The following is a 12823-nucleotide window of genomic DNA, read 5'->3' as shown; positions in this document are numbered from 1 at the left end:
TATGTTCCCTGTACATAGTGCAAGTTTTTCAAACCAGTATCAAGCACAGGGCCTATTAATATTGCATACCAACCGTCATAACAATTTTCATAAATAAAGCTATACTTTTTTACTGGACTAGTTGTACTTTTCATGCCACCATTTTAACAACTTGCAGACCACCACCAGGTCTACGAGTCCACATATAAGGATGTTTCAGAATTACAGAGTCTGCGGACGCACAGAAATTGTGCAGCTGAAGCATCAGGGAGCCAGTTGTCAGTGAAGGCTAGCATCCCCATATTAAAAGGCAGAGGCATTTTACTACTGTCCCAGTCTTTCTGATCAATGAATATACAATGCTGTATAAACAATTCAAGAAATGGCTGTGATGCCTCTGTCATAAAAGGGTAGGGAACAAGGCAGCCCTGTGTTCCATCCGCACGCCAGACCCTATCTACTTGCATGATCCATCCTAAATGATGGCCTACAACTGGACGACAATCCCTTCTTAGCTAAGAGCAGGGGCCTAAACCAAAATGTAAAAAAAAAAAAAAAGGTGTAGCAAGACAGAAAGATGTGAAAACTAAACAGGAAATACTAGGGCCGGATCAGGATCCAAATACACAGCAAAGGAATACAGGATACAAATACACAGTAAAGTAAAACTAGAAGAAAACGTCAGAGACAAAGTCAGCAGGCAAAGGCGGGTTCACAACAAGCAGAGTCACATACCAGGAAGTCACATCAGAGGCAAAGTCAGCAGGCACAGGTTTGATCCAGAGTAACAAACACAGCGCTAGCTAGTGAGTGTAAGAAAACCATCCACAGACACCTGTCTGTTTAAATAGCTCTTCTCAGGAGGCATGTGATGCCGGCACAGAGCCCGATTGGTTCGGCATCCCGTCTACCTCATAGGTCAAGCAGCCCCACTGTCAGGGAGCTAGTTGGCGTAGCACCACAGCGATGTCGCCATATCGCGGCCAGACTTGCTGAGGAGCGCAGACATGTAAGCCAGTGACGGCCTCCTTCTGCTATCAAGCAATCACTGGGGATCTTTAGAAGCTACTCGGTGTTAAAATACCAAGGTTACCCCCCCACTCCCCTGACAAACCATAAACTAATTATTCCCCCTATATAAATATGACAGACAGAAAGAGGACACAACTTAGAAAATAAGAATTTCAATTGCACGTGCCATTTAACAAAAAATTGCAATAGAAAACTGAAAATATCGGAGCTTCCCTTTTTTAACCTCTCAGGCATAAAAAATAATAATTTAAAAGTGACTATAATATACAAAATATCTTTTTTTTTGTTCGGTTACTCAAATAATTTTTTTTGTGTGTGATGACATGTATATCGCACAAAAAAAAAAATATTTGAATAACCCCAAAAAAATAAAAAATAATAATTATCATCCTCAAGTGTACAAAAGAAAAGAATGCGTCAGATTTACTACATGCGTTGCAGTGCATTTATCAATAGTGTGTAGACTTTGAAAACCGATTTACGCCTCCCCGACAAGGAAGAATGACTTCAGTGTGCCACCCAGTGCAAAAAAATGTGTCAAAATTGTGGTCTATTTGTGCAGCACAACTAGTCTACAGATGTGCCGGATTTATCATCCAGCATCAGCCACTGTGATAAATCTGGTGCAGCTGAAAACTAACTAAGGCCTTTTGCACACAAACAGTTTTTTTTCCCCATTTACGTTCCGTTTTTTGCATTCCATATACGGAACCATTTATTTCAACGGATCCGCAAAAAAAAGGAAGGTACTCCGTATACCTTCCGTTTCCGTTCAAAGATAGAACATGTCCGATTATTGTCCACATAATGGACAAGGATAGTACTGTTCTATCAGGGGCCAGCTGTTCCGTTCCGCAAAATACTGAAAAAGCCATACAGTCGTGTGCAAGAGGCCCAAGTCCTTTGGACTGCATTAGTAAATAATGTGTCTGGTCAGGAACTGAGGGGAAAAAGGCCTGGTTTTGAACTGATTAAAGGGGTTCTCCGGGTTTTTAATATTGATGACCTATCCCCAGGACAGCTCATCAATATCAGATCGGCGTCCCCGACGATCAGCTGTATGACGGGAAGGCGCGCACGCAGTGAGCATGTGCCAGCTCCCTTCTCTCTTCCTGCTGCTTTGCCATAGACAGCAGCAGTGAGCAGGAAGAGAGAAGGAAGACTGAACACGTGCACACTGCGCGTGCCCTTCCCATCATACAGCTGATCGGCCAGGGTGACAGGTGTTGGACCCCTGCCGATCTGATATTGATGACCATGGACCCCCAAAAAAATGTAACGCAAGTGAAGAGAAGCTCTTCAAAAAATAAAAAAATTATTCATTGTTTGTAGTTTTATAATTTCCTTTCGACTGACATCTAACATCAGGCTGTACAGTTTTTCTGTGGCACAAAAAACTGAAACTACGCACAGAAAGCTTTAGATTGAGCAAAAAGTGTCACAACAGAGTAATGCTGTAACCCTCTCTCAGAATGAAGCTGCCCCAGGGTCGGTTCATCTTAGTGGGTCTTGTTCCTCTAATGCACAAAATTAGCCGCTATGGAAAGCGAGACAGTGTGAAATTCATTCCCAACCATATATAGTAACTAGGGATCGACCGATATTGATTTTTTTTTTTAGAGCAGATACCGGTAACCTGTGAACTTTGAAGGCCGATAGCTTCTCCCCTGTGTTACTGAGGGAACATGAGCACGCTGACAGCAGCGTGCTCATGTTCTGTGATAGTGCGCTGGACGCATTATCGGCAAGGTTAGATGCCGATACCTTTAAAAATCATGAATATCGGCCGATAATATCGGTAACTCCGATGAATGGTCGATCCCTAATAGTAACATGTTCATGTAAAGTCCCTGTGAGCAGCTCTTCGTTATGACCAGAGAAGATCATTCCCCAAATGGGCATATGGAAAGTGGTTGTACCACTCTTTAAGAAACAAATGCATGCATAAAAACCATAAGTAGAAAGAAATCTCACCGATTCCGCATGTGTCCAGCTCATAAATATCATTCACCAGTAGGAAAGCCCCTTTCTGACACTGACAGCTGCCACTCCCTAAGAACCCTGCAAGCCGAGATGATGGTGCTCCAAGAAAAGGATACTGTATAAAAAAAATAATATATGCATCAATGTGATAAAGTCATCTTTATGTTTTGTGTTTTCATTTCAGATAATTCGAACCCTTTACCTTAATCATCTTCTCATTAAATTGTTTCGCTGAATCCAATGACTCTTCATACTGTCGTAACAAAGCTCGGACAGTGTCAATCTTGGATGAGACTCCATTCTCCGTAGTCTTCCCTGAATTCTTCGGTTCACTTGTATGATTAAGAGTAGGCAATCCACTAACTAACCTTAAGGTCAGTGATCGGATGAGCAGCCAAATCCGCTCTTCCTCCAATGACAGCTGCCTATATTCTTCTGACATGTCTCTAGAGAAGAGAAGACGAGTATACGGATAAAATTCTACAGCTTATATGGCAAGCAACACTGTATATTAGCAATGCTTCCTCATGTGTAAGGGTATGTTCACACACAAATACAGTAGGTTACAGAAACTTCTGGAAATGAAAAATCCATTCCATACATAAAAATAGGGTTGTTTAGATAAGTGGGCGTCTTGAGTGCAGGGGGGCAAACACCAATCAAGAGAATGAGGAACCCTTGTCAACCATTTTAATGGAGTACTGGTCACGCACAACTCTAATGATCTCTATGGGACGGTCGGAGAGGGAGTACAGCACTTCACACTATACATGGCAGTCACATAGACTTTGAATTGATAGGTGGTGCATATACTTGACCAGTGCACCATTCAAACAGGGGTCCCCAATTCTCATGATTAGTAGGAGACCCAGTGGTTGGATCACCACCGATCTAACAATCTGTAACCTATCCCGATGGATAGGGGAAAACTTGTTCTAAACATAATTTGGAGGTCATATTTTGGTCCGGCATCCCGTCCATAATTTGGAGGGCTGTAGAAAGCCATTTCGGTTTTTATGTTCAAGTTACAGGCAGGACACACCAGATCTAAAAGTGCAAGAACTGTCACCATTTGCAGATAATATATATATTTACCTGTCTTTTGAATCCCAGTTAAAAAGCACAGTCAGGTCCCTGTTGTCTCGAAGTTCTTGCCATGGAATGTCATCCTCCTCTGGGTTCAGACTCATGGACTTTATATTTTCTTCTAGGCTAGTGGAACTGAAGGATGACGGTCAGTGACATAAGCTGAATTACTAATACAAAGGATACATAAACCAACCTCAATTAATAATAAAAATAAAAAAAAAATATTCCATACATGGAATATAAAATGTACCAAATGTGCAGCTCCTCAAAATCATCAAGGATACCCTGATCTCATTGCCCATTGAACCATAGCAATTTCTGGTTGAGGGTGGACATAAAAGTAGTCCATGCTGTATGCAAAACAGAACAAAATTCTCAGCCGATTGGCCAACAGGGATCACCTGACAGGCTTCACACCCGATCAGGACTGTGGTTATTGCATACGCCAGGTTAAAGGGAATCTGTCACTCTGATTTTGGACCATCACCTACATTAATACCTGTGTAGTACTGCAGATAAGGAGTCCAGATCACTATTTTTTATTCTCATACTGTCCCCTGCGGTCAGCTGTGAGAGCTGCATTAAAACGCAAACGCATCGTCAGGACTGGCGTGCATATGCAAGAGTCTTCTCTATTTTGAATGCCGAGTGCTGACAGCCGGGGAACAAAGGGTAGTAGGAAAAAAAAAAAATACTGATCTGGACTCCTTATCTGGAGTACAACTTATGCATTACTGTACGTAATGGTCCAAATTCAGGGTGACAGACTTGCTTTAAACCTGATATATACCCTACACAGCTATACATACTGTTGTCCCTCAAGATACAACGGCCACAATAGTCTTTCTTGGGCCATCATAAGTAAAAACTAGACTGAACATACAGTGCCTTCGATCCAACCAATCAAAATGGCCATGTCTCTGGTAAAACGCCCATCTTGGTTGTCTACTAGCTCCTCTTTACAGTACAGTGCGGTGCTACATGTCCTGCACTGCCCTCTGTCTGTACCAGGATGAGCTGCGCCTTTGGATTTCAGGTGAGGGTGGCTGCTTATTTCTATTAAATCTTTATTTTCTCTCATCATGAGAGGACATTTTGGCCCATTGGGACCAATTACTAGTTTTCCATAGTTCTGCACTCAAATTAAAATGGTCTCAACCTGCCATGGTCATCCCGGAACTAATCCATATTGTAACTAATATACGTATATAATGTATGTAATGTTAAGTGCAAATAAGATGTCCAGGGTCCTAAGATTTTTCAACAGTATGACACTCCGAAAACGTTGGCACTATGAATACCATCCTTACATATTAGCGTCAAGTAAGAGGTCCAGTAACATTCGTTCCGTACGAACTTGTGCAAAATGAAGTGAATTGTTCAACCGGTTTCTAAATCCAATGAATTCTGGAATTTTTTCAAAGGCTCCATATTTGTAGGCTTGTATAATATATTCTGAGGTCTAGAACAAAAAAAAAAAACACACAAAATGTATTACTTCTGACATGAGCTATACCCATGTACATTTCTGAAATGGGATCTACAGCCAATGAAAGGTATGAACTCACAATAGACATTTTGTAGCATGAAGCCTCATACTCAATACACAACTAGATTACCAGCACTCAAGGGGGGAGGGGTAAGAGTTAGAGCCTCCTTTTTGGGCCATCACTCCTTAGGCTTATCTCGACTGTTCTTCTCCTATAGTGTCATTAAAAGGTAAATTATACGGATGAGCTATCCTCAGGATGTGTCATCAATATCAGATCAGCCGGGTCCTGACACGTAGTGAACGACGCGCCCTCTTCCTACCTAGGCCATGTGGCATCACAGTACATCGGTCACATGGCCTAGTTGCAGCTCAGCCCCATAAAAAAAAAAAAATATACAGTGATCCTTCAAGATACAATGGCCTCAGGATACAATATTTACAACATACAGTGGTCTTTTCTGACCCATCGTAAGTTGAAGCTAGACCCAACATACAATGTCTCAGACCCAGATCCAACCAATCAAGGCCACTTCTCTGGTAAAATAGTTGGATTAGTCGCTAGTTATCAGCTATTCCTGACTGTTATATGTAAGGACTTGTCTTATCTGTCTTAGTCATCTGCTTATTTTTCTTAAATCTTTATTTTCTCTTATCTTGGATGACATTTCGGGGCTTTGGAACCAATTACTCAACTTACAATGGTTTCAACATACAATGGTCGTCCTGGAACCAATTAATATTGTAACGTGAGGGACCACTGTACTAAGCACAGCTCCCTAAAGCAGCTGATCAGTGCGGGTGCCGGGACTCAGATAAGGCTACTTTCACACCTGCGTTCGGGTGTCTGCTCGTGAGCTCCGTTTGAAGGGGCTCACAAGCGGCCCCGAACGCAACCGTCCAGCCCTAATGCATTCTGAGTGGACGCGGATCCGCTGAGAATGCATCAGTCTGCCAGCGTTCAGGTGTCCGCCTGGCCGTGCGGAGGCAAGCGGATCCGTCCAGACTTACAATGTAAGTCAATGGGGACGGATCCGTTTGAAGGGGCTCACAAGCGGCCCCGAACGCATCCGTCCAGCCCTAATGCATTCTGAGTGGACGCGGATCCGCTGAGAATGCATCAGTCTGCCAGCGTTCAGCCTCCGCTCCGCTCAGTGAGCGGACACCTGAACGCTGCTTGCAGCGTTCGGGTGTCCGCCTGGCCGTGCGGAGGCAAGCGGATCCGTCCAGACTTACAATGTAAGTCAATGGGGACGGATCCGTTTGAAGGGGCTCACAAGCGGCCCCGAACGCATCCGTCCAGCCCTAATGCATTCTGAGTGGACGCGGATCCGCTGAGAATGCATCAGTCTGCCAGCGTGTCCGCCTGGCCGTGCGGAGGCAAGCGGATCCGTCCAGACTTACAATGTAAGTCAATGGGGACGGATCCGTTTGAAGATGACACCATATGGCTCAATCTTCAAACGGATCCGTCCCCCATTGACTTTCAATGTAAAGTCTGGACGGATCCGCTCAGGCTACTTTCACACTTAGAAATTTTTCTAAGTTATAATGCAGACGGATCCGTTCTGAACGGATGCAAACGTCTGCATTATAGGAGCGGATCCAGCTGATGAAACATCAGACGGACCCGCTCCGAACGCTAGTGTGAAAGTAGCCTAACCTATCCAGAAGATAGGTTATCATTATGATTTCCTGGATAGCCCCTTTAAAGGCTGTCTAGGATCAACAAAAAATAGACTGGGGGTAGAGAATTACAAAAACAGTAAAAATAGTAAAAAAAAACATTACTTATCACCTGTTGAATTCCTTGCGGTTTTTGGTCGCTGTGCTGCAGAGGTGATGCCCTGTCAAGACATACCGCTGAGGCTGCAGCATTGACATATATGGACGTGATGCAACCTCTGCGGCACAGTAAACGAGGACCAGAGGAGGACACCAGAATGGTGGCGCTAGAGCAGTCCAGTGTGTGTACTACATAAATGTGTCCATGCTCATGCCCATGAACCCTTCCCTTTACAAAATCCTGTGTATGCTCCTGCCAGTAAAGGACATATTTTGAGAAAAGTAAATGTTAAATGGGTTGTCCCATCAAGTACGTTTATGGGATATACCATACATGTCTTATAGGTGTCTGGGTCCCACTTCTGAGGGACATTAGTGGCATATCCAATGGAAATGCCATAAATGTCCCAGATATCAAATATATAAAAATATTACTAGCACTTCTGCTTCGGTGTACCAGTGCGAACACTTTCTATCATGTTCTCTGGCAGATCAACCTATAAAAGGGGGATCCCTTTTGGAACCAAATAACTGTCCCTATCATAAATACCAAAAGATAAATTTATTGGGGGTACAGAGACTGAGATCCAGACAATCCTCCTAGCACAAGGCTGAACTGACTAACCACAGGAAAGGAAGCACTGAAGGTCTTCCTACAATTAATATCTTAAGAGATAGGAAGACATTTCTCAGAACTAATATGTCACATTAGAAGAACATACTTACATCTTTCTGGTTAGAATGGAAAAATCTAAGAGCGGCATTGCAAGAGTGTGACGCAGCAGTGTAGTGACCCAAGGGTGCTGCAAAACGAGTCAGCAAATAACTGCAAAGTAAGAAAATTTGTTAATTCTCTATTACCAATGTGCACCTCATACTTTGTCATTAGTACCACAGATAGAACATTTTAGAACTAAACTAAAAGATCTCCAACAAAACTAAGTAAACAATTACATATATACAGAGGATAAAACTAATTAAAATGGTCGTCCAGGCTTTTAATATTGATGACCTCAGGATAGGTCATCAATATCAGATCGAGAGGGGTTCAACACCTGACACACCCGCCGATTCGCTGTATGAGGCGATGGTGCACGTGTGCCATCTCCCTTCTTTCTTCCTGCTCAACGCTGCTGTCTATGGCAAAGCAGCAGCAAACAGGAAGAGAGAAGGGAGATGGCACGTGGGCATTGTGCATGCCTCTCCTCATACCGCTGATCAGCAGGGGTGCCTGGGTGTCAGACCCCCGCTGATCTGATATTGATGACCTAGTCTGAGGATCGGTCATCAATATTAAAAGCCCGGACAACCCCTTTAAAACCACTGGCAATATGCAGTGAGCAAAAAGGATTTACAGCAGGGATGGCCAACCTGAGGCTCTCCGGCTGTTGTAAAACTACAACTCCCACCATGCCCTGCTGTAGGCAGTCCTTGCATGCTGGGAGTTGTAGTTTTGCAACAGCTGGAGAGCCTCAGGTTGGCCATCTATGATTTACATGGAAAAGCTTCTGGGCATCTTCATGTGGATTTGCTCACTCAAAAGAATTAACCATGGTCTGCCCAACTATGGATGACATATGAAAAGGAAGAAATGAGAAAAAAGTATACTCTACAACTCACCCAATTGTGTCGTGCTGTACGTGTTTAGCATCAAGACTGGCATACAGCTCCACCGCTGGCTCAAATGCACCCAGTGCGCAGTAGATGCGAATAAGCAGTAGTTTAAACTGGGCATTTGAAGGGCTGTTATGCAAACCTTCTTCCAAAAGGGCGAGACTTTGCCACACAGCCCAGTCCTCACCTGTACATAAAAGTTTAAGAAAAGCTGTACTTAGAATTTTGTTTAATGGTATATATACACCTTAGTGAAATAAAGGCGCATGCTCCCTACAGTCTGCAGACAGACAGAAAAGGGTACACTTACCATCAGTCCACAGATCCAGCATTATGTGCGCTCCTATTAAACAGTAGTAGTCGGAAGATTGTAGCTCTGTCTTCAGGCATGATTTTCCTGTGGATAAAGTAGTAAAACAATTAGGCACATACATGCAAATAGGTACAGTGTGATTACACAATAACGCAATTGGAAATTATGAAATACTACACGTATACGTAAAGAGCTACCAAGCCAGTGATCCAAAGTAATGCTAATAAACCAGCCTACAATATTGTATAAAAAGGAATCCTTGTATCATTATACTGTATAATTGCACAATGTATTATAGCACCCAGGTTCCAGATTAACCAAAAAGACAGTAAGCTCTTCCGACCCGGGCCCTCACTCCCACTGACTGAATTGTAATGTCCACTTTGTTTGTTCAGGTTTCTTCTGAATTATAAAGCGTTGCAGAATATGTTGGCGCTATAGAAAGATTATTATTATACTTACCAAACTGTAGACCGTGTCTGTATCTTAAAATAACTTCTCTTATTGCATCCTGCTTCTGTGCCTTTTCCATCTTGTAGCTGAGGCCAAGCAGTCTGGAGAGCTGAAGCACGCAAAGATGTCTGTGCATAGCCTTGAGGTCTGTCGGTAATGCAACATCGCCCTCTGCTGGAGGAGTCAGAGGCAGCGACCCCAGCAATCTGTTTATAAACTACATTATAAAAGAGCTTGTTAGCAATGTCTCTGGTGCCTTACTGATACAATAAACCCTATTTACCATGCAGACTTCTCCCTTGACTTGCAAATGGCTTCATAGTAGCAAAAAAATAATAAGCAAGACTCTGAAGCTATATACGATTGCTTGGTAATAAGTATACAGCTATTGATCAATGCAATAAACTCAGGATAATGTGTTGTGTGAGACAAACAAAGCATAATAGAGTTTTCAAAAAAAGTTTGCACAATGGCTGTGTTTCTTTGTTCAGTCACAATTGTGAATGAATGAACAGTTATGTTTGGGCTTCCCTAATGTTTTTTTCAGCCATATTATTCCCCGTTTCAACTACACAGCTAGATGCATTTCACTATGAAGCAGGAGGCGTCAGTGCCTTTCCTTCTCACTACGCATGCAGGAATTTTTCTCCTGTCAAAAATAACTGATCTCTGGCAGAAGTGACACAAACTGATGCTCACTAACTCGCAAACTAATCATAACTGATGCTCAAAATAAGGAATCTGTTTCTTTTCTTTTTTTTTTCTGATGGATCAGAAGAAAAGAAAGCTAAATAGTTATGTGAACTCCTTACAGACACACAGGAGGTTCCTGTGATGTTCAGAAGCCGTTATTTTATCATGCTCAGGAACTCTGCTACCTGACATGCCCCCACTTCCGCTCAGCCGTCTTCTGAGTCTCTGTTTCAAGTGACAGATTTTGCCCCACAACGTTGAGCTGCAATTTAGGTGGAAGTGTGACCCCTAGTGGCCATGACTTTACTGCTTTTATCTGGTGGATGCAGGCATATTTTTAAATGAAGTGACCCTAGTTACACCATTCTCTATTAGCGTCAATTCACACGTCCGCATCCGTTCCGCAATTTTCAATGGGCCCGCAAAAGATGCAGACAGCACACAATGTGCTGTCTGCATACACAGTTCCGTTCCAAGGGCCCGCGCAAAAAAAAAAACAAACACACTTGCGGACGTGTCAATGGACCCTTAAATGAAATTGTGTGAAAGTACAGGGTTGTCCCAACATACCTTTATTTTTCAGAAACCTGAAAACCCTGCTGATAAACAAAATGCACACTATGGGGTCATTCGCACGACCATGTGGTCGACGTGCCATTGTTGTGGAGCACAAATAGCGGTCTGCGATGTATGGGCACCAGCCGCTGTGTGAATCCCATATTGTGAAGCGGATACATTGACCTGGGTCTATCTTTTGCTGAGCTGAAGCACAGACCCGAAAGCCCACTGAAGCAATTCATAATTCCATGCGTTTCTGATCCGTGCCTCTGCTCTGCAAAAGATAGGACATGTCCTATTTTTTGTAGTATCTTGCGGATTGCTAACCCATTGAAGTCAATAGGTCTGCATCCACAGCATGGAGTGCACACGGCCAGGGTCCATGTATTGCAGACCCACCGTGTGCGGTCTGCAGTACGACCACGCAGCCCTTTTACGGTCATGTGAATGAGCCCTAAATGTGCCTTTGCCCTCCCCCTAACTGCCCTCAGGTCTCTATACTTCATGCATTCTGGGGGCAAAATGGATGGCCCTGACACTGCACACTATCTGACCAATTCCTTACTGAAGCCCACATTTCCCAGGCATACCCCTGCTCTATGCTATACTGCGCATACCAGCTATGTGCAAGGAAACAAAGGACTGCAGGAAGACATAGTCCTGCAAGGTTTAATTGCAGATTCTTGCGGAACTGCTGTTTTCCAAGTTCCTGTCCCAAATTCATGCTACCTCAGCTTTAGAGGGGTTTTCCCACCAAAACGATCACATTTCACATCAAGAAAACCTGTCACCAGTTTCATGCTGCATTATGTGAGGGCATAAACTGATGACAGATCCCCTTGGCAAAATGCTGGTTCACTTACCTGAACTGACCCTGCCGTTTGTTAAAATCTGTATGAAGCATCTCTAGTACGATGAGTCTGCTCAATACACAGTGCACGCCAGGAGGTCCACATAAATCGTAAGCCCCCTGCTGCTGATTGCCATAGGACAAAACGGACAATGAGGACCTCCTGGAGTGCACCGAGCAGACTCCATAGCTTGGCTCACACTAGAGCTGCTCAATATATTTTAGCAAAAAAGTTGGGCCAGTTCAAGTGACCAAGGAGATCTGTCATCAGTTCAAGCTGCCCTCAGATAATGCAGCATAAGAATCTCGCTCACGCAGCGCAAATTAGTGACAGGGCATGCAGAATAGCAAGTTATGAATAGCTATTGAACATAATTATTCAGCATTTTCCAATAAATGTAAAAAAAATTTTTTAACTTACACTTGAGTGCTGACTGGAAGAAAGAAGATCCACAAAAACCTTAAGATCAGTGAAACAACAAGGTTTGTCCCCGAACTTCAGGAAATACTGAACCATCAGATCCTCTGGCTCGCCTAAAAAAAAAAAAAAAAAAAAAAAATGAACACTTGGCTCCTTCATTTCTATAATATTAACCACAAACTGAGTAGATGAATGTGACAGGTTTGGCAAACAGGAGCACTGAAATATGGAAGGCACATGTGGGTAATACAAATGCCTCCATATTCATCAGCAGTGTGCAGAAATGTATACACACTGGGGCTTGATCACACGTTCTGGAATTGCTGAAGATTTTCCATCCGGAGTTTCAGCAGTGGACGAGATTTTGACAAAAGGAGACTTTTGTATTACTTACCAGTAAAGTCTCTTTCTCGCTCTTCCTTGGGGGACACAGGAAACCATGGGTATAGCTCCGCTCCCTAGGAGGCGTGACACTAAGTGAAAGCTGTAAGCCCCTCCTCCATCAGCTATACCCTTCAGCCTGGAGAGAGAGACTGCCAGTTGCGTGTCCAAGTAGTGAAAGAT

At 43.3% G+C, this 12823-nt stretch overlaps 1 protein-coding gene across 1 annotated transcript in view; it reads right to left on the bottom strand.

Moving 5' to 3' along the window:
• The window catches only part of NAA25 (N-alpha-acetyltransferase 25, NatB auxiliary subunit), a 78683-nt gene that overhangs the window by 20245 nt on the left and 45615 nt on the right, over positions 1–12823 (bottom strand). Inside the window, exons 11-19 of the mRNA XM_040416052.1 lie at positions 12260–12372; positions 9747–9954; positions 9282–9368; positions 8978–9158; positions 8084–8183; positions 5394–5545; positions 4090–4215; positions 3197–3440; positions 2986–3109 (exon numbers count right to left, since the gene is read on the bottom strand). Of these exons, the coding sequence (XP_040271986.1) occupies positions 2986–3109; positions 3197–3440; positions 4090–4215; positions 5394–5545; positions 8084–8183; positions 8978–9158; positions 9282–9368; positions 9747–9954; positions 12260–12372 (1335 nt within the window). The remainder of the gene's footprint in view (positions 1–2985; positions 3110–3196; positions 3441–4089; positions 4216–5393; positions 5546–8083; positions 8184–8977; positions 9159–9281; positions 9369–9746; positions 9955–12259; positions 12373–12823) is intronic.

Source organism: Bufo bufo, chromosome 2 (assembly GCF_905171765.1).
Source record: "Bufo bufo chromosome 2, aBufBuf1.1, whole genome shotgun sequence".
NCBI classification, from domain to species: Eukaryota; Metazoa; Chordata; class Amphibia; order Anura; family Bufonidae; genus Bufo; species Bufo bufo.
Note: the sequence above shows the minus strand (reverse complement) of the source record. Positions and strands in the feature narration are given on the sequence as shown.